Source organism: Conger conger, chromosome 8, assembly GCF_963514075.1.
Source record: "Conger conger chromosome 8, fConCon1.1, whole genome shotgun sequence".
Taxonomy (NCBI): Eukaryota; Metazoa; Chordata; class Actinopteri; order Anguilliformes; family Congridae; genus Conger; species Conger conger.
In genome coordinates, this window is record NC_083767.1 from 58,666,184 (window position 1) to 58,693,683 (window position 27,500).

Genomic DNA, 27,500 nt, shown 5'->3' on the forward strand with positions numbered 1-27,500 from the left:
GCTCACAGCGTGTGGTGACAGTGGTGAAGACATCATCAGCTGTAACTGTGTTTTCTAAAACGACGCATGGTGACCTGGTGACGTACTCCAATACGACAGGCCAGGGCTAGCCCCAGTATCTTTCATGGAGGTATATATCATTTAAAATTTGTTCAATCATTCTTTACTTCATTTATAGTGCAGTTAATGAGTATCAACATCATCTCACTACAATCCCCACTCAATGTTCTTCCTCCTTATAATATCTCATATCTGCTGCAATAAACAGTTGTCTGTCTTCATATGGATTTTTCAGTTCTCCTTGTCTGAGATTTTTTCATTGCTTTCCCAATGTATAAGTATACACTCAGTGAGCACTTTATTAATGCAAAGATTGAATCAGCCAATCATGTGGCAGCAACTAAATGCGTACAGGCATGCAGATATGGTCAAGAGGTTCAGCTGTTTTTCAGACCAAATTGGGGAAGAAATGTGATCTAAGTGACTTGTTTCGTGTCAGACAGGGTGGTTTGAGTATCTCAGAAAATGCTGATCCCCTGCGATTCTCACACACAACAGTCTCAAGAGTTTACAGAGAATGGCGCGAAAAACAAAAAAACATCCAGTGAGCAGCAGTTCTGTGGGCAAAAGCGCCTTGTTAATGAGAGAGGTCAGTGGAGAGAGGCCAGACTGGTCAAAGCTGACAGGAAGGTTACAGTAATGCAAATAACCACACATTACAACAGTGGTATGCTGGAGAGCATCTCTGAACCATGTCAAACCTCTATGTGGATAGGCTACAGAAGCAGAAGACCAATACAGTACGTTAAAAAAAAAAGTGTCAAATACCTAATAAAGTGCTCATTGAGTGTATATACATAAATACATGAGATATTTCATATTTCATCATGCCAAATAGCACAGATTTTTGTGATCTATGCTGAAATTGCTGGTGGCGTGACCACACATTCCCTGGTTTATAGCTTTACGTCGGTTCCATCGTTCTTACTTGGCTGTAGCCTTTTTTATTAACGACTTGTTTCGCTATTTCACAAAAAGTACGTGTGAACATGTCTCTAAACATGCGAAAATGTACTCCGTATTGGTGATACGAAGCAGTCCGTGTGCCAGGGCTCATAATGTTTGTGTGTATTGCTGCAATTAATCATTAACGTGATGAAACGTTTCTATTCATTTCGCCAATCTCAGTCTTGTAAGCGATGTAGAAATTTGGAACCTGGAAGATCTTTTTTTTACATTTTTTTACAAGAACAGCTGGCTGAGCCGCCTCGTTTGGCAGTCAGACTGCTTCCCAAGGTTAGCCAGCTATCGGAGACGGTAACGCGTACGGTATGAGTGACAGATCTAATTAGCCGGGGCTCTGCGGCTCGCGGGAGTTGCGGAGCGGTCACGAGGACCCCGCTCGAGACGGATCACTCGCTCTTTCCGTTCCTTCTTCTTGAATTTAGCGGAAGAATTTTCGAGAAAAGAAATTGTGATGACAAAGAGGAAAGGGTTTTCCTCTGTTTTTGTCTGTTTCGCTTTTTTTTTTTCCTTTCCACAAGTTAATCTACCGCAGAGAAGTCCTCAGTCTGGGACTTAGATTAGTACAAATTCTGAAAGTTCCATCGCTAGTACGCTTTTGTTTCCATATTGCGCATCGGATTAACTTTATTGATCTTTATCTGAATTGGATTACCCAGCCTTGCATAGCTGTGTGAAAAGATCCAGCATCATCCAGGGGAAAGTGTTTAATTATTCGGAACATTGACTCAGATGTACCTGGAAAAGTGTCTCACACTGGTAAATATTTTGGAAATGACTTCTGACCATGAACAGTGACCTCCATTTCGGAAATATATACTAATATAATAAGTATATTTCACATAAGGGTACTGCAAAAAGAATATGCCCATGCATGTGTATTGTGAATTATTCCAGAGGAGAAATATTTGAGGCAGCACGGATGGCGCAGTGGGTAGCACTACCGCCTCACAGCAAGGAGGTCCTGGGTTTGAATCGCCTTTGGCCGGGGCCTCTCTGTGCAGAGTTTGCATGTTCTCCCCGTGTCTGCGTGGGTTTCCTCCGGGTACTCCGGTTTCCTCCCACAGTCCTAAGACATGCAGGTTAGGCTGATTGGACAGTCTAAATTGCCCGTAGGTATGAGTGTGTGAGTGAATGGTGTGTGTGTGCCCTGCGATGGACTGGCGACCTGTCCAGGGTGAATTCCTGCCTTTCACCCCAATGTATGCTGGGATAGGCTCCAGCCCCCCTGCGACCCTTTTCAGGATAAGCGGGTGAATGAATGAGAAATATTTTAATAATATACTTTATATCGATATATTTTAAATATGTCGGCCCTGCTGTCTGACCCAGCGGAGATGAACCTCCATTTTGTTTCTGGTCTTACATTTCACCCCCCCCCCCCTCCTCCCCCGTTTTGTAATTACCAAATTTTGAGTCACCGCCGTTTCTCTGTGGACCGTGCGAGGCCCCCAGCGGCGCTGACGTGCGCTCGGTTCCTCTCATGTGCTTGTCTGAAAGCCAGCGGGCGACTTCACACGCCACGGGCCACACAGTGCTGCAGAAGAGCTGGCGCTCTTTCACAGGGGAAGGCAGCCAGCGGGAGCCCGGTGCGCCCCCAGCGGGGAGTGGAGAGCGGGAATGATTACGGGCCGAGGAATCCTGGCCGTCTTAAGCCCGCTCCAGGGCCGGCGGGATAAAGTACATTGTATCCCGCTCTGCTGTGGGGCCCCCCCTGGTCATAGCTGGCTGATGACATGGGGGGGGGTTGAGTCTGTGAACCCCGTACGTGGTGTGCGTGCGTTTGTTTGTTTGCTGAGTTCTCTGAGGCAGGGGTGATGAAACTGCTGGCAGCGTTGGGTTCTTATCGGATTCTGCCAGGCTGCTGGGGAGTGTAGCCGCGGCCCAGTCCTCCGAGTGTTGTGGAAATGTTGTGTTTTCGGTCCCTGTAGCTTTTGTTCCTGGCGCAAACACGGTCACACGCGCACTTACGCGTACACATACACTGGCACACGTACACTCGGTGACCACATTCACTGCACCATCGTGTAGACTTCAGCATTTCACCCTTTTTTGATGGTACACAGTCTCAGTAACAGCCCAGATCAGCTCACACTAGCGCCTTGCACATAAGTACCATACAGTACAGTACAGTGCACAAAACAGCTATATCCAACCATTATTATACACTCAGTGAGCACTTTATTAGGTAGACCTGTACACCAGCTTGTTAATGCAAATATTTAATCTGCCAATCATGTGGCAGCAACAAATTGCATAAAAGCGTGCAGACATGGCCATAAGGCTCAGCTGTTTTTCAGACTAATTGTCAGAATGGGGTAGAAACCTTTGACCGTGGAATGATTGTTGGTGCCAGACAGGGTCGTTTGAGTATCTCAGTAATTGCTGATCTCTTGGGATTTTCACTCTAGGTCCAAAAAACATCCAGGTGAGCAGCAGTTCTGTGGACCGAAGCATTGTTAATGAGAGGGGTCAGAAGAGAAGAGCTAGACTGGTCGAAGCTGTCAGGAATACAGAATACAATAACACAAATACAGTAACCACACATTACAGCAGTGGTATGCAGAAGAGCATTTCTGAACACACAACGAGACAAACCCCTTAGTGGACAGGCTACAGCAGCAGAAGACTTAATAAGTCTAAAAAATACGTCTAATAAATACCTAATAAAGTGCTTACATGCATAGTACACATACACAAATATACAGTGGCTTCAGAAAGTATTCAGACCCCTTCACTTTTTGCACACTTTATTGTGTTGTAGATTTAATCTTAAATAGATTTTTAACCATCAAGTGAAAACAGGTTTTTTAAATTTTTTGGTGAATTAAAAAAGTGTTGCACTGCGTCTAGAACTTGATTGGAGTCCACCTGTGGCAATTGATGTGAATTGATTGGTCATAGTTTAGAAAGGCATCGAAATGCAACAATTGTATCTGTAGACATATAACTGTGGCGAGGCGTGGATCTCTAAAGCGTTGAGTGACAAGTCTCTGACTGTTCTTGAGTGGCCCAGCCAAAGCCCAGACTTAAACCCCCCTGAGACCTGAAAATGGCAGTTCACAGACACTTCCCATCCAATGCGATGGTGCTTGGGAGGATCTGGATAAACGGCCCAAATTCACGTGTGGAAAGCTTATTGAGACCCAAGAAGACTCAAAGCTGTAATTCTACAAAGTACTGAATTAAGGGTTGGAATAATTATATACACTGTGAAATACAAATCCCTTAAAATGACATAAATCTTACATCATTTTTTATTAATTATCCATGAATTTACCCTTAATCCCTTAAAAGGAAACCATGATCCCTTAATGGTCTATTTAAACACCGTAATGCCTTCGTTATTGATGGGGAAAATGACAAAAAATTCTTAAAACATGTTTTTTACTACAGCACAATGCAATGTGCAAAAAGCGCACACACACCCCCAACAGCTGCGTCGCCTCAGATAGCTCTGTCCCTTTGAAGCTGTCGGGGGGGGGGGGGGGAGGAAATGGGAACTCGGGGGTTTTGTACGATATTGGACGTTCCTTCTGGATGTGACCCGCCCCCCTCCATCACCACCACCACCACCACATCCTCCCTAACTGCCCCCAAACAAAGATTCCTGAGGATTCCCTTCTAAACGCCACTGACCCTAAACGGATTTATGAACATTGCGCTTTGATCTATTACCATTTCAGAGTTTAATTTTGTTTTCACAAACATCTGTCATTTACATTATTGGGGGGGTTTTTTTGTTGTTGTTCTGTACAGGGTGTTCCTCACCCCTTTGTCACCACACAACGAACAACAATATCTGTGGTTCAGTGTCGCCTTTTAACCAAAGACCTGTGCTTTATCGTAGTAGCTTTGATCATACATTTTTTCCATCCTTTTGTTTTCTTTTTTTTTTACAGAGAATGCGGGTTTAATGCGGGTACGTACGAAATGTAAACATTGTGTGCGCTCACATTTTCTTCAGACCTGCATCAATTTTTTCTTTTTGACCCAAACAGTGTAATATGTGACACTGAGTGGCAGTTAATGGAGCAAGACCAGTGAATGGGGAAAATATCAAAATATCCGAAGGTGACGTCGGACATTGCACGGCCTTGGTAGTTAATATAAAGCACATAATAACAATAATAAATTGTGATGAATGAGATTAATGTCCCTCCAGGTGGTGTAGGGCTATATCATACCTGATGCATGACGAACCACAGTGCACATCGATAGAGAATGGGGGAAAATAAATAACGTCTGCAGGAACAGCAGCCAAGTGATTTTATACCATTTTAAAATTTAATGTGTACACATGTTAATGTACTCGGGTTTTTTGGGGGGGGTTTTTGGCATAAGGAGCGTGGCGCTGGGAGGGGAGTGTGGAGATCACACTTCTGCACCGCTGGGACCCTCTCTGTCTGAACTGGCGGGATCTGTGGTTCTTCAGATTAGCGCCGCCGCTATCGAAAGCCCTCACAGAGCGCGGAGACGGCCGACGGCACCCCTTTGGTCCGCTTCCGCTGGGAACGCGCTTCGATTGAAACGGGGATTCTGTTTCTGCGTCTCTGCCCTCCCTCCCTCCTCCCGTGGCCTCTCTCTGCCTGTTTGTCTTTCTAATAAGGATTGATGAGGGCGATCGGAACGCCGTCCCGCCAAAGCTGGATGACGTCCCGAGGGAACTTTCCCGTCTTTTAAGCTCCCGGCTCCCGAGACCCGAAATGGAAATGAGCACGGATGTCTGTGCGGAGTGAGACTGTGCTGCGAGGGGAGACTTAATTACGACTCTGCGCTGCAGTCAGTATTCAGTTTCTTGATCTTAGACCCAGGCCATTCCCTTCCAGGGGGTTGAACTACAGCATGTCATGGATATATATATTTTTTTTCTTCTGTGTGTTGGTAGATAATGATGAGATGTAGAATTCTTGAAAGTTTTAGCTTCGTACTCCATTTTGTTTTGCCGCCAAAATGTCCATGTCTTTGAAAGGAAAAGACCCAAATCTTTGTAGATGTGTATGTTGAAGTAATATTCTGTGTAGAATTCACATTTGGCCTCAGACAACATCTACTTTCGATTCAGAGATATTTGGTCCTAAAAATAACAAAAAATCTTTTTGTCACTGGGGACCCATTTTGGGGTGTCCAAAAGGATCTCCAAAAGTAAACATATTTCTTATTTTTTGGAAATTAGTCATCTGAGAGCAGTTTCTCATTGTCTAAACATAAACAGATTACTCAAAACATTATCTGAGAAATTCGTGACCAATGTCAGGAATTTCAGCACGACCCACTCGGCCAGATGTGTTGAAGTTACACCCTTAATCAACTTCTCCAGAAAGTTCTATCTTTGGTACTGATTGGGTTTTGTTTATACAACACTATTCAACTATTTTGACTAAAATGGAAGATCGCAGTTTCCAATATAGCCACTGTGGACTATTCCACCTTTTAAATGGGGTTTAATCTATTGAACAGTTTAATCCTTGAACAGCTTAAACAAAATTATGTTTTGGTATCACTCCAAATGCTTTTTGTGATCTGTACTGATGACTGTTCTGGGCTGTGCTTACCATGAGGTGGTGGCTATTTTCCACTCTACTACTTAGTAGGAGAAGATTAGTATGCTGTACCTCAGTCATAATAGCTCCCCCTATTTAAATGTAATACACTGCAGTATATTGATATAAAATATTATCACAATTAGAAAACTTGTCACAGCACTTGCCAATATGCCCTGCTCGTTTTGGCCTTCTTTGTGATAGTTCTCTATTGAAAAGAAAGTGCTGTACAAAATAAAATTAATTGAATTGAGAATTTAATTGAATATATTTACCATTACATTTTCCAATAAGTCAACGTATGTACAATACATAGCAGTGTATTGTTTACACATGAGAACTGGCAGCCTGTGGGTGGTCGGTGAGTTGGTAGACGGCCACAGAAGAAGCCGGGGCCCATGTGGACCCCTGGTCTAGGTGGAAGAGCAAGGTTCACGCGGAGGACCTGGCTTGTGTTCATGGTGAATGCGTTTCTCAAAGCGGCCCCAAGGGCAGTTACAAAGGGCGGCTCCTCAAGAGACACGGGCTGCGTTCTCGCATGGATGGCTTTCCCAGTGTTAGGAGCGTTGCTGGAGCGTTGCTGGAGCATTGACAGGACGTTGTCGGGACGCTGTAGCCAGAACTGAACCCCCAGCTCTGGTACAGTAAGGGGCAATACGTAGTTCTGACAGCCCCCTATCACTCTTTCTTTTTTCTTTCATTTACATCACATTACATTATTGCCATTTAGCAGATGCTCTTATCCAGAGCGACGTACAGTTGATTAGACTAAGCAGGAGACAATCCTCCCCTGGAGCAATGCAGGGCTAAGGGCCTTGCTCAAGGGCCCAACGGCTGTGCGGATCTTATTGTGGCTACACCAGGATTAGAACCACCGACCTTGCGGGTCCCAATCATGTAGCTTAACCACTACGCTACAGGCCGCCCCTATCACTCTTTCTTTTTTCTTTCCTTCTATCATCAGTGTAGTGTAGATTCGACGCGGAAGTATAAATCGGGCTTAACACAAGAGATGTGTTAGAGGGGAGCACAAGGGATCTGTGTTAAGGCAGGAATTCGAAAAGGCCCAATCCAGGTCCGTGTGAAATTTGTAGACGTCAAACACGCGCGGAGCTAAAGGCGAGAGCCGTGCCCTCCCTCGCCCCGTCCCCTCCCGCCGCCTGCCGGGCGAAGCTGCTCCTTAAGCTCGCCTTTCTCTGTTCTGCTGCTCGTTAAGCTCGCCTCTCTGTTCTGCTGCTCGTTAAGCTCGCCTCTCTCTGTTCTGCTGCTCCTTAAGCTCGCCTCTCTCTGTTCTGCTGCTCGTTAAGCTCGCCTCTCTCTGTTCTGCTGCTCGTTAAGCTCGCCTCTCTCTGTTCTGCTGCTCGTTAAGCTCGCCTCTCAGGTGCTCTCCGGCCTTCTGCTGCCGTTGCCAACGGTTACTTCAGCGGTGAGCTCACACTGCAGGTCTGAGCCGTGGGGTCAGACGTAATCGGAGCGTGTAAATCCCATCAATACGCACAATCGAATGGCAAGACGCCATTTGCTCAGCGGTGTTTTACTGCTTTTCCGGATTTGTAGAGGGTACTGAAGGTTGGAAAACAGACTGTTTGAATGAATGGGAGATTACTGTAAGACTACTGAGACGGGCCAGACAAGAAAAGGGGTGGATAAGGTTTCTCCCTCGCAGAAGTGAGGTGACCATAACACCCTCAATTCCAATGTGGCCGACAGTATCCACCCGCTTGCCTGTCACAATACGTGTGTGTCGTAAAGTCCTTTGGAAAGCTTTATATACAGAGGTGGGGTTAGCTGTATGGATAGGTTCCTCCTTGTGGAGTTTAGTGGTCGGAGGTGATCACCAAGTAAATTTGAAGCCCCCCTTCCCCCCCACAATGAATGAAAAAGTCTACATATTGTTTGTAGCATTGTAATACCTTGCTTAACAGTAGCCCAGTTTCGCAATCAGAGCCAGAGCAATGAGTCTTGGAATTATGGGTAATGTAGTTCTCCCTCCCTGGGACTGACAGCGATGAGTCTGCTCATGAACTCATAATCCGATGGAAACATTCAAGGAAATGGTCTGTGTTCCCCTCTTCCTCGTTCACAGGAGGGTACGGCACACAGCTCTGTATATTTGGCTCTTGTCCACACTGCAGTGAATAGCCAGAAATGCGCTGCTCAAAGTAGATATGACAGCTTACATTTGGAATAAAAACATTTTCACAACCTGGCAATTTTCATCACAATTTTTCGCATCAAATCCTGCTAACAGTCCTGAGAAAGAATTCAGGACAGATTTTTGTCGGTGAACGTGATTATTTGCTAGGGGAAAGGCGATACTCCAATTACTCCGATACTCCAGTCCAAGTCCTGGCTGGGTCTGAAGGGAGGGCGTGTCCATGCCTCCCCTTCATGGCGCCTGCCATCGTTGACACCACAGGGTGAATTTCACTCTGGTCCTGACGGAGGTCACAGACAGTTTTTCGTAGTGATGCGGAGGCTGTTCGATCGGCCCCCGTCGGGCAGAGGCGGCGTGTGTGCGGAGCCTGCGACTCAGAGCCTGCCATTCGCAGTACCACCTCCGTGCCTGGCGGGGGCGCTGTCTTCCAGAGCGGCAGGCTCCCTTCACGGGCAGGTCCCAGCGCTCGCAGTAGCACGCGGCAGAGGGCGGCGACGTCATCCCGTCTGGCCGGGGGCGCGACTCGGACGGCGAGTTCGGCCCTCTCCGTCACGGCACGGCGAGGCAGGGCCGCGTTCTGTGTGGCCGGACGCTCCAGCGCTGAGGGCAGCGTGGTTTCACGGAGGGCGGGACCACCCTGCCTGTGCAGCTCCTGAGTCCCCCCCCCCTCCCCCTCCCCGCGTGACACAGAGCCTGAGCATGGACAGCAGCCTGTCCCGACAGATTTACAGCCAAACCTCCGCGGTGCTTCCATGTGCGCCCTGTTTACACCTGAAACCAGACCGGGATTATTAAACCAGGGCTTTTGGATATGCCTCTGGTTTATTGCACTGCAGACTGTTTATAGCCAAGCGCGAGGCGTGCTAACGTCGGTGCTAATGTGGGTCACATTCCGTCTGAGGGGGAAGCTCACTGCGTGTCTCTCCAGGGCGGGCCCGCCCTTCATCCGCTACTGTCTGGCCAACATGACGTCTCCCCACCAATATGGGTGTGTGGGCGTGTGTGGGTGACTGCAATAGTTGGTTTCTGCCTTTCATTATTTTGCGTCTTTGGCAATGGCGATGTCACCTTATTTTGCCAGATCAGTGCACAGTGTCTTCTTGACCCTCGTCTTACGGGAGACAGAGTGAGTTTTCTTTTCTTCTTCGTACGAAATGACTCACAGAATTATTCCTTTAAATATGATGGTGTAATGAAAAGATAGTGATATGTGTTTCCCTGTAAAATAAACTATTTGAAAAGGTCTCCAGCAGTAAAAAAAGAAAAATTGGAGCAGTCTAGAGTAACCTATAAAATGTGTACAGCAGCCAAGGCTGAAAACTCCAAAATGATTAATGTGCATATGTAATATTTTACATTACTGATGTCAACGTAATGGATTGTTTTTCATTCTGCTCATGAACAGATATTTTTCATCACAGTGAAGGTTTCATGAGTCCAGCCATTCTATAAAAAACAATGTTCTTACAATAATCCCTTGGCCCTGATAACCTCTCAGAACCTGCAACCTTTCAGGTTTAAAAGCGGAATATTTAAACTTTTACTTGCAGAGTTGCGATGAGACACTTTTCTTCCAGGTTTCGCCAGCCAGTGGGGGAAAAATGGCCGGGCCTCTTACTTAAAATACTTTCCTTTTCAACACAACCCGTCCCGTCTCTGAAGTTCAAAGAGAATTGAATCTCAGTAGTTGGTGCTGTTGACACCCTTTTTCCGTCTCTCCTGTTCCCCTCTTTCGAGGTCATAGTGTGCAGGAGGCCCCCCCTGAAATCTCTCGGATAAGGGGGTCCCAGAGAACTTGTACATGGAGGCTGTCGGAACAAAGGCAGCTAGGATCGCAATATGGGGCTAGTTTACTGAAGTTTACACAAACCACAAGCTTGAGCAATGGAACTGGTAAATTGCTCAATAGCTTATGCATTACTCCCAACATTTCACATTTATTTTGTTTATTTTTAAGGTATTTATTTCAAATACATTTTTTTAATCACATGTGAAGTTGTATAACATCTGCTCAACTGTAGGGGAAAAATGGGAACATTTTCAGCTGACAAATTATTTGTGGGGAAATTAAGACTAGAGTAAAGGAGTGAGGATTCATTGATATGAAGAATAATCTTATTTGGCAGCAGTGTAGTAGGACAGCTTTGGAACAGGGCTTGTAAACTGAAAGGTTGCGCTGCCATTGTACCCTTGAGCAAGGCACTTACCCTAAATTGCTTCAGTATGTATTCAGCTGCATAAATGCATGCCATGAAAACACTGAGACGATCTCAATTAGAGCCTTCGCTAAATGCCGGTAATGTAATATGTAATGTTTTACTGCGGAGAGCAAAACCTTTTGACATGTGGGAGCTCTTTACATCTCCACACGTTAACAGGATTCATTAGACCCCTCTCTCCCACCCAGTTTTCGTCTTCTCGCCAGATATCCCCAAAATACAGCTTAATCGTCGCGCGTTTATTGCTTGTGAACGGCAATTATTGCATCTCGGAGTCAATACACGTTTCAAATGGCTTTCCAGCTCCGCTAAAACTTTTTTTTGTAATTGGATGAGAAATCGACTGGCCTGCGATCAAGTCATCCGTTGCGCAGATTGGGCGATAATGAAGGCGAGGGATTTGAATTCCTCCCGTCTCCGGACGCGCTGCTTCAGACACTTCAGCAATTAGCTCTGCTGTTTTGATTTCAGCTCCCCATAAAGTTGTCCTGAGTCGAGGCCAAGGCACAGCATTCTGTCAGTCAGGTCCCAGGCAAGGAATGTTGGCCAGAGTCGAATCCCCCCCCAACCGCAAAACGGACCACATCGTTCACAACCACTATATTTCCAGCAAAACAAGCGTTTCGCAATTACCATCACGCTTTTGCAATGCGGTAAAATTCAAAACAAACCGTTACGCGGCAACAGCTCTTTGACGCTATTCACCATTATCATTAATCTTCTCCGTAATATAGTCCTGAGGGTGAATTAGACCACTGCTAAAAAATACAAATAAATAAATGAAATAATTGTAACTGACAGCAATGACGGAGTAGAATAACAGATAAATGCCGTTACGGGTAAGCCTGTTAATGCAAATAAGGATGAGGGCATTGCTTTATGGGTAATCAAATACAGCGCTGCAACTGAAAACTTTGAATCTTTATCACAACCGCGACATGAGATATCGCGCAGGTTATCTGTCCTTCATCAGGCGGTTGGTTCTGCGCGATGTCAAACCTGCTCCGTCACTCTGTCAGTCTTTCCGCTCCATAGGTGGTCACAATCAGTTCCAGACGGGCGGGATTGACCTGTTACATCGCGCTGGCGTTCACTTAAATCCCGACGTGCAGGCGTTACTTCCCTACCAAAACACTGGGGTGACGGTGGGGGTGGGAGATAAGATCTCATAATGGAGGGGATCAGCACTGAGCTTCCTGAGACCCCCCAACTTCCACGCCTGAACTCGAGACCAACCGTCTTTGGCTCCGGTCACTTGTTGCCAGATATTTCTCCAGCAGGAGACTGTTCATAAAAATACGCACTATCACACTTATGGGTAGAAGTTTAAAAACGCGGGTCTGAATTGAACCCTGTGTTTGTGTGCCACAGGCAGGGTGCACAGAGCTGGGCCCCAGGCCTGTCTGTCTCTCTGTCTGTCTGTCTCTCTGTCTGTCTGTCTGTCTCTCTGTCTGTCTCTCTGCCTGTCTGTCTGTCTGTCTGTCTCTCTGTCTGTCTGTCTGTCTCTCTGTCTGTCTGTCTCTCTGTCTGTCTGTCTCTCTCTCTGTCTGTCTGTCTCTCTGTCTGTCTGTCTCTCTGCCTGTCTGTCTCTCTGTCTGTCTGTCTCTCTGTCTGTCTGTCTCTGTCTGTCTGTCTGTCTCTCTGTCTGTCTGTCTGTCTGTCTCTCTGCCTGTCTGTCTGTCTCTCTGTCTGTCTGTACCCTCTTGAAGAAGCCTCTTTGTTTAACCGGCTGATGCTGTGTGCGTTCGTTTTTGAATGTATTTTACCCTGGTTTTGCCGCTGCGTTTGCGAAACATGTAAGAATGACATCATTATGACATTTCTTCCCAAAGTAGCACTGGGACGCCTCTTTGCTGCCTGTAGCGTTCATGAGTCATGACTTGGATTATTGGAGAATACATTTTTAGCAATGGGCTGCAATGTCCCGCTCTAGTAATGTGCTCTAAATGACTGAAGTGTCTACATACTATGTCTGAATGCTGTGCAGTTGCACCAAAATGTCATATTTTAAACGTTCCTTCAACCTCTATGTTGTAAAGTGGTTTTGATCTCTGTCCCTGTAGTGCCTACGCTTAGCTCCTGGAGCACAATTCACTGTGTCCTCTCTCCAGTGAACTTCCTCCTTTCTCTTGGTTGTTAGTTTGATGCATCGCCGTGTTTTGACAGGAATCCACATAAAAGTACCGCCTGAATATCCAGAGCAATTTCACAGATGTTCGCCTTGTAAGCGGCACTCGCACAACCTGCAGTACACACTGAACTTTTTGGAGAAAGTTCCATGTTGGGCTAAGGTATCAGCCGTGGAGATGTTGTTGTGATTCTCTTTAAGTGTCCCACAGGTGCTATGCTTATGAAACGTTAAGTTCAGAAGGGCTCCCTTGTTCTTGGGCTGTCTAGATTATTTGACCAGAACACATTCCTAGTTGTCATGGAAGCATCGCATGAACATTCCGGAATGTGTCATTTAAAATGAGATTGAATATAATCCTCATGGCGTTACTGTACAATGACAGAATGTGCTGTGTGCTTTAACAAATGTATTACACTGGCTTTTATTTGTCCTGTTTTCTTGTTTCTCATGTTTTGGAAACTCATCATTCAAAACTGGTTGAGGAAAAAAAGATTTAGAATGATGAGATTTAGAAGGGGGGAAAAAAAAGCTCCATCTCCATGCACACAAAAGCCAAAAAAGGTTTTCCAGAAAAGTGTCAGAGCTGTGGTAAAAAATGTGAAACACTGAAGATGACCCTTGTAAAAATATATGCTCCAAAATATTGCTCAATAGCCCAGCAGTGGCAAGAGTTGAGTCTCAGAGATTCTCCTTTGTTTGGGCTGTTCTTGTTATTCTTCTAATCGAAGCCAAAGGCCAGACAGCTTTTCAAAACAAGCAAATTCTAACTTCCGAGTTCGTTCAACATCAATTCGATTTTTTTGTTGTTGTTTTGTTTTGCTTTGCTTTTCCTATGGAATGCATTGAGCTAGATGTCTTTTTTGGAGGGATTGGAAATCCTAGCTTCCTGTGTCTCGCCCCGAACCCCATCCACAGTTTAATCACAGTGACCCCCTAGTGGGGGACCTCCTTCTGCGGGCGTGTTGAGAGAGAAGGTTTCCCACCATGCACCAGGAACAGGCAGCTGCAGACAAGAGGCACTGATCTCAGATCAGCCGTCTTGGTGGAGCTCTCTCTCTGTCTCTGTCTGTCTTTGTCTCACACATTCTCTCGCTTTTTCTCTCTCTCTCTCTTTCTCTCCCCTTCACTCTCTCTCTCTATTCTCTCTCTCTTGCCTTCTCTCTCTCTATTCTCTCTCTGTTGCTTTCTCTCTCTCTCTCTATTCTCTCTCTCTCTTGCGTTCTCTCTCACACCACTGATAGACAAGCAGTGATCTGAGGACATCTGGCTCCAACACTACCCATAACTCCCCCCCTCTCCCCCACCCTCCAGACATCCCTTTCCTGTCTCACTGAAGGTGTCTCTCTGGAGGGTGCAGCCCTGACATATGAGGGGCATTGTGGTAGTTCATTGTGAGTTCTCCAGAATGGCGACCGTGGAAGTGCTAAACCTGCTTTGGACTTGCCCCGGTGACCGTGTTTTTCCCTCATTTTGAGTGCTGCCACCTCCGTTGTTGACGCGGGAGAGTACAGACAAGCATGTGCTCTCCACTGAAGCATGAGATGTCAGCTTCTTATCAAACTGTAGTTCACAAGTCAGGTGCAAGGGCTGTCAGCCGCAGCCAGTCACAGACTGGACTCCATACCACACCGTGGGGCCCATTCTGGGCCACAAGACAGGAGTTCCTCAACTGCTACTCGCTCGCTCTTTCCTCGATTACATATTTGACATTTTAAAGGGCATGATACCCCTGCAGAACAGTAACTAAATCCCGTCATTTGGACTGAACAACAAACAACACTTTAATGTAGTCCACGTGTAGTGATTTTATTTCTGTTTTTTTGTAGTTGTTATTAAAGAACAGGTCTCTTTGTGCTCCTCTTGGCTATTGATGTGGGGCAGCTTTTGTGCGTTAGCTCTGTGATATCTCGCAGATGTGTAGTGATGCAAACCTGTGCTTTTAAGACCCACAGTGGAGATTCATTAGACCATCACAATCTAAAAATCATTTTACAGGACAAAGCGTGGAAGAAGACAATGAGGCCACTGTTTCTTTCCCCCTGCTTTTCTCTTTCCTTTTCTTGTCATCTTCGCTGTTTCTCTCTCTTTGTCTCTCTCTCTCTCTATCTCTCTTTATTTCTCTCTCTATCGCTCACTCTCTATCTCTAACTATCTCTCTATCTCTACTTCTATCTCTCTCCGTTTCTCTCTCCATCTCTCTCTCTCTGTCTCTCTCTCTCTATCTCTATCTCTCTATCTCTCTCTCTATATCTCTCTCTATCTCTATCTCTATCTCTATATCTCTCTCTATCTCTCTCTCCGTCTCTATCTCTCTCTCCGTCTCTCTATCTCTCTCTCCGTCTCTCTCTCTCTCTCTCTCTCTCTCTCTCTCTCTCTCTCTCGTGTACGTGTAGGCGCATATTTCCTGTTAAAGCAGTCGTCCGTGCGCGGTGTCACACTCACACCCTGTGGCAGCAGGGCACGTCGATGACACGCCACCGCGGTTTTCTCCCCGCCCTTCGCACCGCGACCGGGGGGGGGGAACGCCGGGCCGAAAATAAAGACGGGGACAAGCCCGCGCCTTCCAGAGGCCACCGGATAAAAGGAGAAAAACAGAAAAACATACCATTTCTTTTCTTTTGGTTTTAGTTTTTCAGCTCTGCTCCTTCAGGGAAACGGGGCCGCATTGACATCACTGTGGTGGCGGCAGGCGGCGGGGAGGGTGGCGCTTTACATTAGCGGGCTGCCAGTAATGAAGAGACGGGGTTTTTTCTTTCTGGCGCTTTTCAGCGCTGCGCCGGCGGGCAGCTGTGCCCCGGGGGTTGCGATGGGAACCGGCCCCGCGCCCCGCGTTTGAAGGGCCCGGCGGGGCCCCCGGCTCGTCCGCCCGCGCCTGTCAGTATTCCTCCCGGCGTGTCGGCTTGAAGCTCCGCCAATTAAAGCGTAAAAGAACAGAGCCTCTCCCTGCCCTTCTGCTCCAGGCCCCCGTTCACACGGTGGCGCCCAGGGCCCACCTCTGGGAGGCCTGTCGGCCCCGCGTTTATGAATGTGTAATTCACTGTTTAATATTTACAGTTTTTACCGAGAGAGAGAGAGATTTTATGAACTGTGTATACCATTCACCAGGCTTTTGTGTGTTTCTATGTGCAGTTCAATGTTATTGTGTTGCTTCGGCATGGCGGTATGACTCGTTTCCTGTCAATAAAGCGAAATTAAATTGGAAGGGAGGGAAGGAGAGAGGTAGCCAAAGGACAAAGCCCGATATTCTGGGTGGTTAAGGGCTGATGTGTTGCTCATGTGTGTTCTGTCACAATAACCAGCACCAAACAATGCACAGAGGCTTGGCTCTTAGTGTGTGTAACTGAGGTGATTTGTGTTGAACCTAGCAGGCAGTCAAAGTAGTCAGTAAACTTAAAGCAAATTTTTTTTTAAATGTCTGTTTTAATTATAAGAAGCCCATATTTAAATGAATGCAGGGGTGGATAAAATGTAAAAGATGTTATGGTTTCCTATGCTCAGTGAGCATGAACATTAAAAAAGGGTTTGGTTTCAGTGCTGCTAGCTGTTCTGTGCTGGATTCACTTAAGCACTGGCAATAACACTTGTTCTCCCTGCTGAACATTAGCATAAGCATGCCTGCCAGAGTCCACCGAATATCCGTAGTACACTAGCCTGTTTCTGTCAGCTATAAATCAACAGAATACAGTACTGAAGAAGGGGGCCTATGGTTTACACTGTATCTCTTTACACTGTATCTGCAGTGTAAACTGTATGTGTATGGTTACAGTGTACAGTGTATACAGTTACCATGCAGTGTATGGTTTACACTGTATCTGCAGTTACGGCCTGTAGCGCAGTGGTTAAGGCCCTTGAGCAAGGCCCTTAACCCTGCATTGCTCCAGGGGAGGATTGTCTCCTGCTTAGTCTAAAAACAAACAAACAAACAAACAAACAAACAAAAAAGTAAGTAGCTTTGGATAAAAGCGTCAGCCTAATGACATGTAACGTAATCTGTGTTTATTTGTTCAAAATCAGTCATTCACTTCCCCCTGAAATTTGGTGCAGACAGGACCGCCTGTGTGCCTTTGCTCAAGGACAGGACACAACGCAGTGTCATATACTGCGGGGTCCGGTTCTCACGGTTTTGATGAAATCATTCACTTGGCGTAAGGGCTGGAGCGAAACCTTGTAACTACAGTGACCAAAAATTGGGTTCCACTGGGTCAATACGCAGTGCAGTATGCAGTTCAGGCATTTGCTGTCAAAGTGACTTACGTACAGTAGCTGGACTGGCTTAGCCGTGGGTTTAAAAAGAAGCAGTTGGCCGATTTCTTATGTTTCAGAGCTTCTGAAGGATTACATGACAGGGATGCTGGTCCAAAGGCCGTGTGCAGCATTGGCAGTGAAGCGTAGAAGCTAAACTTTGAGTCGCTTAGCACTGTGGTGACGCATGGCTAAGGCATTGGACTGTGCTGCAGTCTGGCCTGTAGCGTAGTGGTTGAGGTACACGACTGGGACACGCTAGGTCGGTGGTTCTAATCCCGACGTCGCCACAATAAGATCCGCGCAGCCGTTGGGCCCTTAACCCCGCATTGCTCCAGGGGAGGATTGTCTCTTGCTTAGTCTAATCAACTGTACGTCGCTCTGGATAAGAGCGTCTGCCAAATGACATTAATGTAGTATAATGTAATGATGTAGGCATCAGTTCGATGCAGTTGCAAACCAGTGGTGGTTTTTCCTCAATAACACGTGGGAATTGATGAGAAACAGAATGAAATTGGCCACCAAATTGGGAGAAAATTGGGAAAAAAATCAGAAACTATTTATTTGAAAAAGTCTCTGGAGCAGTGAAGTAAATGAGCAATGTAAGATGTAAAATATAAGTGCACCTAATGCCAAATGAATCAATAATGTAAGTGTGCGAGGCACTTAATGTATAATTTTTTATTTTTTCATGATTTTATATTGCAGAAAATATTGAGCAACTCGCGTGAGAACGCCACCAGGGTGATCTTCCTTATCACGGACGGGTACTCCAACGGGGGGGACCCGCGGCCCGTGGCGGCCCTGCTCCGGGCCCAGGGCGTGGAGATCTTCACCTTCGGCATCTGGCAGGGCAACATCCGGGAGCTGAACGACATGGCCTCGCAGCCCAAAGACCAGCACTGCTACCTGCTGCACAACTTCGCCGAGTTCGAGGCGCTGGCCCGGCGTGCGCTGCACGAGGGTGAGCAGAGACGACCGCCCCCCCCCCGCGCCCCCCCCGCGCCCCCGCGCCCCCGCGCCCCCGCGCCCCCCTGAATCTTTACTCAGCCCGGTTGTCCAGCTAACTCAGTAAACCTGCTTTGTGATACACGCCTCAGGGTTGGAAGAAGTCTTCTTTCTCAGCAGCAGCATCAAACCACAACACTGTTTATCAGATACTATAAATGACAAACCACTGACAGTGTTGGGAAACTGAGTCCTGTTTTGTTCACGGTGGGGAAATGCACACCCATTTCAGCACTGCGTTTAAGAAGCAGTGCAGTCCTGTTCTTCAGTCAGTGGAAGCAAAGAGAAAACGTCAGGCAGTTATTGTGATTTAACCGAGTCTGAGTGTGTCCTGACTCCGCAGTGGGCCCTGAGCACGGCACAGAGGCTATTGAGTTTGCTTGAGGGGAAATTAATCCAATATTCGGTCCGTCAAAACAGCGCGTAATCGGCGCTACGCGTGCTTACGCTGTGGATAGCTGGCCTGCCGTCTCCCGGCGATATCCCTGCGCCAAGCCCGCGTGAACCTCGCCGAAACCCCGAGAGGTCAGTCAGTGTGGCATCCCAGCGCCCCGTGCCTGACTCCCCCTCCCCCTCCGTGTCCCCCCCCCCCCGCGCCCCAGACCTCCCGGCGGGCAGCTACATCCAGGACGAGCCGTCTCGCTGCGCGTCGCTGTGCGAGGAAGGCCGGGACTGCTGCGACCTGATGGCCAGCTGCCTGTGCGGCACGCGCAGCGGCCAGTACGACTGCGTCTGCGAGAGGGGCTACTACGGCAAGGGCCTGAGGCACACCTGCACAGGTACGCCACACACCTGCACACCACACCCTGCACCCTGTACCACACCCTGTAACACACCCTGTTCCACACCCTGTTCCCTGCACCCTGTAACACACCCTGTAACACACCCTGTTCCCTGCACCCTGTAACACACCCTGCACCCTGTACCACACCCTGTAACACACCCTGCACCCTGTACCACACCCTGTAACACACCCTGTTCCCTGCACCCTGTACCACACCCTGCACCCTGTAACACACCCTGTAACACACCCTGTACCACACCCTGTTCCCTGCACCCTGTAACACACCCTGTAACCCACCCTGCACCCTGCAGCACACCCTGTAACACACCCTGCACCCTGTAACACACCCTGTAACCCACCCTGCACCCTGTAACACTCCCTGTAACACACCCTGCACCCTGTAACACACCCTGTACCCTGCACCCTGTACCACACCCTGCACCCTGCAGCACGCCCTGTAACACACCCTGCACCCTGTAACACACCCTGTAACACACCCTGTAACACACCCTGCACCCTGTAACACACCCTGTAACACTCCCTGTAACACACCCTGTACCCTGCTGCACGCCCTGTAACACACCCTGTAGTGTACTGGTTGATTCCTGCCTTAACACAGATCTCTTGCGTTAGAGGGAGCAGTGCGGCAGGAAATTAAGCTGCCCTTAACCCTGCATTGCTCCAGGGGAGGATTGTCTCCTTCTTAGTACAATCAACTGTATGTCGCTCTGGATAAAAGTGTCTGCTAAATAACACATTATTGTTAATAAGAACACAGGTCTGTACATGCCTTCAGTTAACCAGCAGGCTGGCACAATGGTATCAGGACCCCCGCCCCCCCCCCATTCTGTTGATCCCACTGAGAGTCAAAGTATTCCCCGTGTTTGTTTGTTTGTTTTTTTGGTGTATTTCTGCATATGTGTGTGTGTGGAACCCCTGCTAAGAGTTTGAGACCTATCTGCTAGAGGTGTAAAGAAATTCACTGTCACACACTTGGAAAAAAAAGTGCTTTGCCATGAGTCTATGTCATAAAAAATATTCAAGCAATTATCAGCTCAGTGTAGATTGTCTCCGCGCAGTAATGCTGAGATGTTCCCTGCCGTGGGCGAGAGCAATGCGTTTGTGTGTTTAAAGTTTAAAGCCCTGGAGGGGAGCTTTCTCCACTGAGCAAACAAACAAAAATGTACCCTGTACCCTGCTCTCTGCCAGCAAACATGTACCCTGTATCCTGCTCTCTGCTGGCAAACATGATAAACACTGAAGACATTTCTGTTGTTCCAAAGCAAACCCCAATGGGCGTGTGGCTGCTCGGACAGAATGCTCCTTGGGTGTCTTCTTTCCTACAAAGTCTGTTTCCTTCCTTCTGTCCTTCAGTAGAAAGGTCTCCTCTAAATACTGTGACACATGAAAACCCTTGTGCAACAAAAAGTGAGTAAAATATGTAAAGATATTTAAACTACATCTGCACCCAGAATGTATTACTGCTCAATAGTTGCAAAGCTCAAATCAACAAAATTGTTCGTAAAAGTCTTTCGTTTTAATTCCCCTACACCCAGGTGAAATTCCTCTCGCTTATGGCATTAAAAGAGGCCTGGCATAGTGCTCAGTGTTGAAATTGTACACGTCGTGTAACCTGCGCTCCAGAAAACGGGCAAACAAATGTCCACATCTGGGCTCCTTAGGTGCCTAGGTTGGACAGGTTCTGGGCAGAAGATCAGGCTGTGCCCCCGTAGCTTAGACTTGCTAGATTTATTCTGGGACATATCACTCACGCCAATGTCAGTTTGTGTTTGTGTTGCACTTTTTTGCGAAGATGCTTTACAGAGAAACAGAAGGAAAGCTTGGCAATTATCCACGCCTGAACCCCAAAATAAGTGTGTCAGGCCCTGTTGTGTTTGTGATAGAGCAGGGGTGTCAAACTCCAGCCCTGGAGGGCCGCAGTGTCTGCTGGTTTTTGTTTCAGCACAAGAGATACATTTCAAAGTCTTTCATAGGCTATTCGGGGGGCGGCCTGTAGCGTAGCATTTAAGGTAAATGACTGGGAGATGCAAGGTTGGTGGGTTCTAATCCCGGTGTAGCCAGGATAAGATCCGTACAGCCGTTGGGCCCTTGACCAAGGCCCTTAACCCTGCATTGCTCCAGGGGAGGATTGTCTCCTGCTTAGTCTAATCAACTGTAAGTCGCTCTGGATAAGAGCGTCTGCCAAATGCCAATAATGTAATGTAATGTTCTCAAGGCCATAATTGGCTGCTGATTGAACGGAAACCACAAGTACCAGCAGACACTGCGGCTCCTCCAGGACTGGAGTTTGACACCCGTGTGATCGAGAGTACTCGAGTCCAGTCACTGCTGCATTTTCCCCTTCCTCTACACACTACACACTGTGTTACGTACTGTATGTAGAAAAAAGCTACTGGGTGAGTTCATGGGTGGGTATACAGTACTGATGGAGAGCCTCTGCTCAGTTATAGTGTATCCTCTATGGGTGTGTCATGACAGGCAGTGAAAAAAGAAAAAAGAAAAAAAAGGTTGTATAGATTCCCAAAAAGATTTACAATAACAGAGGAAAAGTTCTGAAAAAAGACCAAAGTATCAATGTGATTGTTGGGAAATAATTTCAGGATAATGTTATGAAGTATCGCCCCCGGTTTTGTCTGACGCACGTTTCCTAAACGGGAGTCCTACGACCTAATGGGCATGCCCAGTGTGATTTAGAGTAGATGTCTGGATATGAAAAGACTGAACTAACCAACACGACTGCCAAGTACGTAATCACTGTGTCCAGAAGGGAGGCAGTGCGTGTGATTGCCGGAGACTGAATCCCAGTAGAAGGAAAAACAAACGGAGGGAATCGGCATGGCAACCTAGAATGTGTCGACTGACGACTGTGTTGATGACCGGTGACATTTGCGATTGCTTGTCTGGAACATGGAGGAATTGGTAAATTATCAGCGGGTTTTTTTTTTAGGGTTGGTTGGATGGCCTGCCATATCAGCAGCCCGTGTGAGTCACCAGAGAGTGCCCCGTTTAAATCACACTCGCATGTTCCAGACTTGGCTGTCCCCCCTGGACTAATTGTCGAATAATTAATTAGTGGTGGGAAGCGTACGCCAGGAGGGCTGGCTCGGAGGACGGAGACCCGTGGAGGCCCTTCTTTGATAGGTCAGGCACTGGAGGTTCTCATGTCCTCAATTTACCTTCCAAATCAAATCACTGTTAGATTGTGCTCTGGGACTCGAGCTGAATTGGCAAATTGGTAAACGAGAGTGAACACAGATCCTAGCCTATGCTGAAAAACAACTCAATTTTTTTGGAAGATTTAGGATCAGGTTTCCCCTGTCCGTATCATACCTTTATCCATTATGAGACGTTAAAATCAGCCGTCCTGCTCAGGCACGCTTCATGAACACAGTCTTTGGGCTTACGGAAACACCCCTGGATCCTGCCCTCAGGGTTATACGCTAATTGTGTTTGTAAATACACGGCGGTATTTAGTGTTTAATGTTTACCAACTTGACAGTTCAGCTCGTATCCCACACTGCCATTTAATACTAGTTATGTCTGATTTTGAAGGTAAATTGAGGTCATGAGGTTTGACCTGTAAGAGATTCTCCACCACAGCGCCCCAACGTGCCAAGATACATACAGACTTTTTTCCAGCGTGCAGACTGAGTTGCTTAAGCGGTACATTTTTGTCTGTTGTGTATTTGTGTCTTACTCTGTCCAAGGTGAGGGTTTATTAGGACTGGAAGAGGAATGTCTATTCTGAGGCTTGGCCGTTGCTTTCAGCGGTTTGAGTCCCTCCTCCCTGTTAGGTATTTTCAGACTCTCAGTTTTGCAGGTTCCAGGCTGGGGAAACGATCCTTTGTTATTTCCATACGCTGGGGAACCTTTTCTTGCCGATAAGCACATTCAGTACACATTCCAGATCGTCCCACACCATCTCCCCCTCCTACCCCCCCCACCCCCCCCCCCCACCCCCTGCTCATGTCTCCACCTCAGTGCTCCCCGCAAACCACAGAGCAGGATAAAGTAATTAATCTAAAATGCAGCAGATGTACAGAGCAGGTATAATGTTACCGGAACCCTTGGACCGATTCGCTTAGTCCTGAACGGCAGGTTCTGCGTGGCTCTTGGAGGACGTTAGCCGTCCGGATGAGTAGCGTGTAGAAATGTTGGCAATTTAAGGCACCCTGGAGCAGCCCAGAATGTGAGCCGGGCAGATAAACTGATGAATGAACCCACCACGACTGATGAGTTCAACAGACCAACGCGCGTGGAACAGGTTCTGATATTCTACATCTGTTTTCAGTTTTTTGGCCAAGTGTTTAAAGGGATTTCACAGCCAAGGCATGTCTTCTCACCTAATTCCACTTTTGTTTCTGTGGGACAGTTAAGAGGTGAGAAATGGGGGGGGGGGTGTAGATCAGCCACCTTCAGCTGTTAGAGTGAAGCCTGATTTATACTTCTGCGTCGAATCTACACGTAGCCTACGGCGTGGAGAACGCGGCTATCGCATCATTGCTATGTGACGGGAAGCATCATGAGCTACACCCTTCCCCTGGCCTCAGTGTGTGTCTCTGAAAGCAGGGCCACAGTCTATGGATGTGTGTGTGTGTGTGTGTGTGTGTGTGTGTGTATAAACACTCAGTGAGCACTATTAGGTATTTATTAGACTTATTTATTTGACTTATTGCTGCTGTAGCCTATCTATATGGAGGTTCTTCTGCATATCTCTGTTATTGCAAGCATCACTTGTTTCTATTCAATTTTGGTTAATTTACCTATTAGTTTTGAAAAACACACTGCATTTGAATTTGGCTCAGAAAATTGGAGGTGTATGATTAAATAAAAAAAAGACTATTAGACTAAATCTAACACCACATACCGGAATTGCTGCCACATGATTGGCTGACTAAATATTTGCAGCTGGTGTACAGGTCTACCTAATAAAGTGCTCACTGAGTCTATATATATGGCTGTAAAAATAAAATTGTAATCATAGTTAACAAATTCATAATGTGTTCACTGCAGAGTAATATATATCTTTTTAAAACATTAAAAAAAACTATGAGACATCTTGTGATCAGCGCATCTTGCACGCGTTTACTTCAGCTCTGAGGCTGATGCAGAAGGCACCGCAACAGGAAGAAATGGTCTTTATGTCGGGGCGGAGTAACACGCTTGCACTATCATTCACGAGTACACTGTAGATACAGCGGGTAATAACACCGCCGGCTAACGGAGCTGACAGGATGTCCGAAAGTTAAACACAAACACGAGGAGCGATTTCCCCCTCCCCCCCCCCCCCCCTTCCCAGTATTATCAGAATTCCAGAAGCTGGGAGGAAGGAATGGTGTATGTTAACGGGTTTGTTTATTTGCTTTTCGGATGCGGCCCCCTGCTTATTGCCGCTCAGCCTTTTACGATTGAAAAGAACGCATGAATATGGATGAGAGAATGAGAGGGGGAGTGTGAGAGGAAGAGAGAGTGAAAGGGTTGTGATGGAGCGACGGATGGATGTAAAGGGCATTAGACGGGGGGGGGGAAGGAGACAGAGATGGAAAGAGAGTGAGGGATGAGGGAAAGATGGAGAGAGAGAGAGAGAGAGAGGTAGCCTGGAGGCTTGCAGCTGTGTCTCATATGACCGGCAGTGGAGCCGAGCTGGACTGTGCATATCAGCAAAGCAGATCCTGCAGGTCTTTGGAGGCCTGGATGCGGCCACAGTTGCCAGTACTCTGTGTCAGTTGATCATGTGTGGGTGGGGGGGGGGGGGGGCGGGGTGCGGGTGCCGTTTATTGCCTTAAAGCCCAAACTGTAAATATTTGCTTGCGACTGGATTGCTGAGAATCCCGGAGGAAGCCCCCAGGCAGACATAAATCCAGCGCTCATGGGGGAGGAATGGAACGAGGGGGCGGGGGGGGGGGGGGAGGAGGGGGTCCTCGTGAAATGTTGGAGAGCTCCAGAGGATTTCAAAAACTCTGCCTTTCCCGTAACTTGGAACACGTGTGAATATACTATAAAGTGCGGCGGAGAGGTTCGCCAAACGCGAGAAAAACAAAAACACGAGAATGCGCCTGAACCCGGCTGACCTCGCCTTGCGTCCGTGCGGGCCGCTGATATCATCCTTGGCTCCGGACGGTCTTTTTTAGAGAGAGGCGCTCAGGCCAATGCCAGCGCGCACTTCCTCTCCTCCGACGCGCCGTGAAAAAAAAACGCAATAACTCCCGCGCGTGTGTGTGTGTGTGTGTGAGAGAGAGCCCGGCTTCCCGGAGGGAGCCCCAGGTCCGGATCGGTTCTGTCACTTCACTGACAGTGCGTTCACCCAGAACCCCGGCCGGGCCAACGACCCGTCTCGAGCTCGCCCCCTCCCTCCACCGCTACTGTCCGTCCCATCAGCGGGGGGGGACATTTCGAGTTCGGTTAAAGGCTAAAACCTAAAATATTTGCACAACGAATTGAGGGCAAAAATTTAATCTGAGCATTTTCAGGAAGTTCAATCCAGTAGAACGGCACTTCTGGTACCAATAGACTCTGCGGCAGACGCTGTAGCACTGCGGTTAACTTGGCTTGCGACTGAAAGTGTGTGTTGTGCCCTTGAGCTTTGAGCGAGGCAATTAGCCTGCATTCCTTCCATAAAACATCTATCTGTACGCCTGTACGGAAGGTATGTCGCTCTGCAAGCCTCTGTGGATAAAAATTAAGGATAAATGTATTTCAAAAACATTCCTGGAATTATTGTTATTATTGTTATTATTATCATACTGCAGAAATTTAATACTGCTATTTTTTTATGCTGTAGTTTTGTTATTGTGCTACACATCTGCTGTGGGTATATGCGTGCTGTCGTTAACCGTTTCTGTACTCAAATCGTACTGCCGACTCTTCCTGGGCAGCAGTGATGGAAATTGAATTCCAGAAGCTTCTCAGAGGAAGCAATAGAATAAATGTGTTTATTTTACTTGAATATCTGCAGCACATAACCCTGGATAGACGCTCGGCTTGTGGCTTGCTGTGATGTACAGTACCCAGCAGGTTATGTAAACCTTTTCATGAATGATCTCTTCCTATATAAGTGGAGGGAAATATTGCCTGACAGTGTAATCTCTTACGGGAATATATGGCAGCAGGCCCACTGAAATGGGCTTTCTAAAAAATAAAAAATAAAAACTTCCCCGAGTTGCTCAATGTCCTTCTGTCCAAACATTTGGCAGAAGGGGATAATACTTGAGATTCTCTGAGGATAGCAGAGGTCAAGAGGAGCTTCCCATTCTTAAATTAATTGAGGCAGAACCGAAGATGTTTTTTAGGCGATTTACGAGAGATGGTGGCAGATCTTCCATTTCCTGTTGATGGTCGTGATCAATGTTCCTTCACTGACCGTCAGTCCAGTCGATGTGCCTGACCTGCCTCCACAACCTCCGGATAAGAGCAGCAGTGCTTTGACTCCACACATGTTCCACTACTTCCTATTGCACTCCTGTTTCAGGCTCGTGTATACACTACATACAAGCGACGCTGACTTAAGTGGAGATTTGTTTAGAGAAGCATATTGCTTTTCCATCAATGTCAGTTGTAGAGAGAAAGGAGAAGCAGACGTTTCAGCTAAAATATTAGTATGTTTAACCCCCCCCCCCCCCCAATCATCCCAACCCCCCTGTGCAGACAACATATGGATCTCGTATCAGCTGCTTGATCTATGATTTAGAGTGTCATGTAGAACTGGGGTGGGGGGTGGGGGGGGATCTGGCTCTTTGGGCCTGCAAAGCCAGATTTCAACTGTAAATACACTATGAGAGGTCACCCCTCCCCTGCTATAAAAGCGAGCCCCTTTAAGATGCTACTGGGTGGAAAATGGGTCAGTGGATTCCTATGATCTTCCTAAGATGTCTCCTTTGTTGTGGCTGTGCTGCTGTGAGTGGCCTGTAGCGTAGTGGTTAAGGTAAAGGACTGGGACACGCAAGGTCGGTGGTTCTAATCCCCGGTGTAGCCACAATAAGATCCGCACAGCCGTTGGGCCCTTGAGCAAGGCCCTTAACCCTGCACTGCTCCAGGGGAGGTTTGTCTCCTGCTCATCAACTGTACGTCGCTCTGGATAAGAGCGTCTGCCAAATGGCAATAATGTAATGTGTAATGTAGTGGTTAAGGTGCATGAATGGGACGCGCTGGTTCGATCCCCGGCGCCGCAATAAGATCCGCACAGCCGTTGGGCCCTTGAGCAAGGCCCTTAACCCTAATCAACCGTACGTCGCTCTGGATAAGAGCGTCTGCCAAATGCCATTAATGTAATGTCATGTAATGTAATGAGCGCAGTTGGTGCAACTGTAAACCGGATCCACGGTAGCAAGGTCCGCCCACGAGCAGGCCGGTAACTCCCCGCTCTGCGTTCCCA

At 47.3% G+C, this 27,500-nt stretch overlaps 1 protein-coding gene across 3 annotated transcripts in view; it reads left to right on the forward strand.

Annotated features, from left to right (window-relative positions):
- svep1 (sushi, von Willebrand factor type A, EGF and pentraxin domain containing 1) overlaps positions 1-27,500 on the forward strand; it is a 104,100-nt gene that overhangs the window by 5,414 nt on the left and 71,186 nt on the right. For all 3 annotated transcript variants that reach the window (XM_061251716.1, XM_061251717.1, XM_061251715.1), the window contains exons 4-5: positions 18,025-18,280; positions 18,927-19,103. In XM_061251716.1, coding sequence (XP_061107700.1) covers positions 18,025-18,280; positions 18,927-19,103 — 433 coding nt within the window. The remainder of the gene's footprint in view (positions 1-18,024; positions 18,281-18,926; positions 19,104-27,500) is intronic.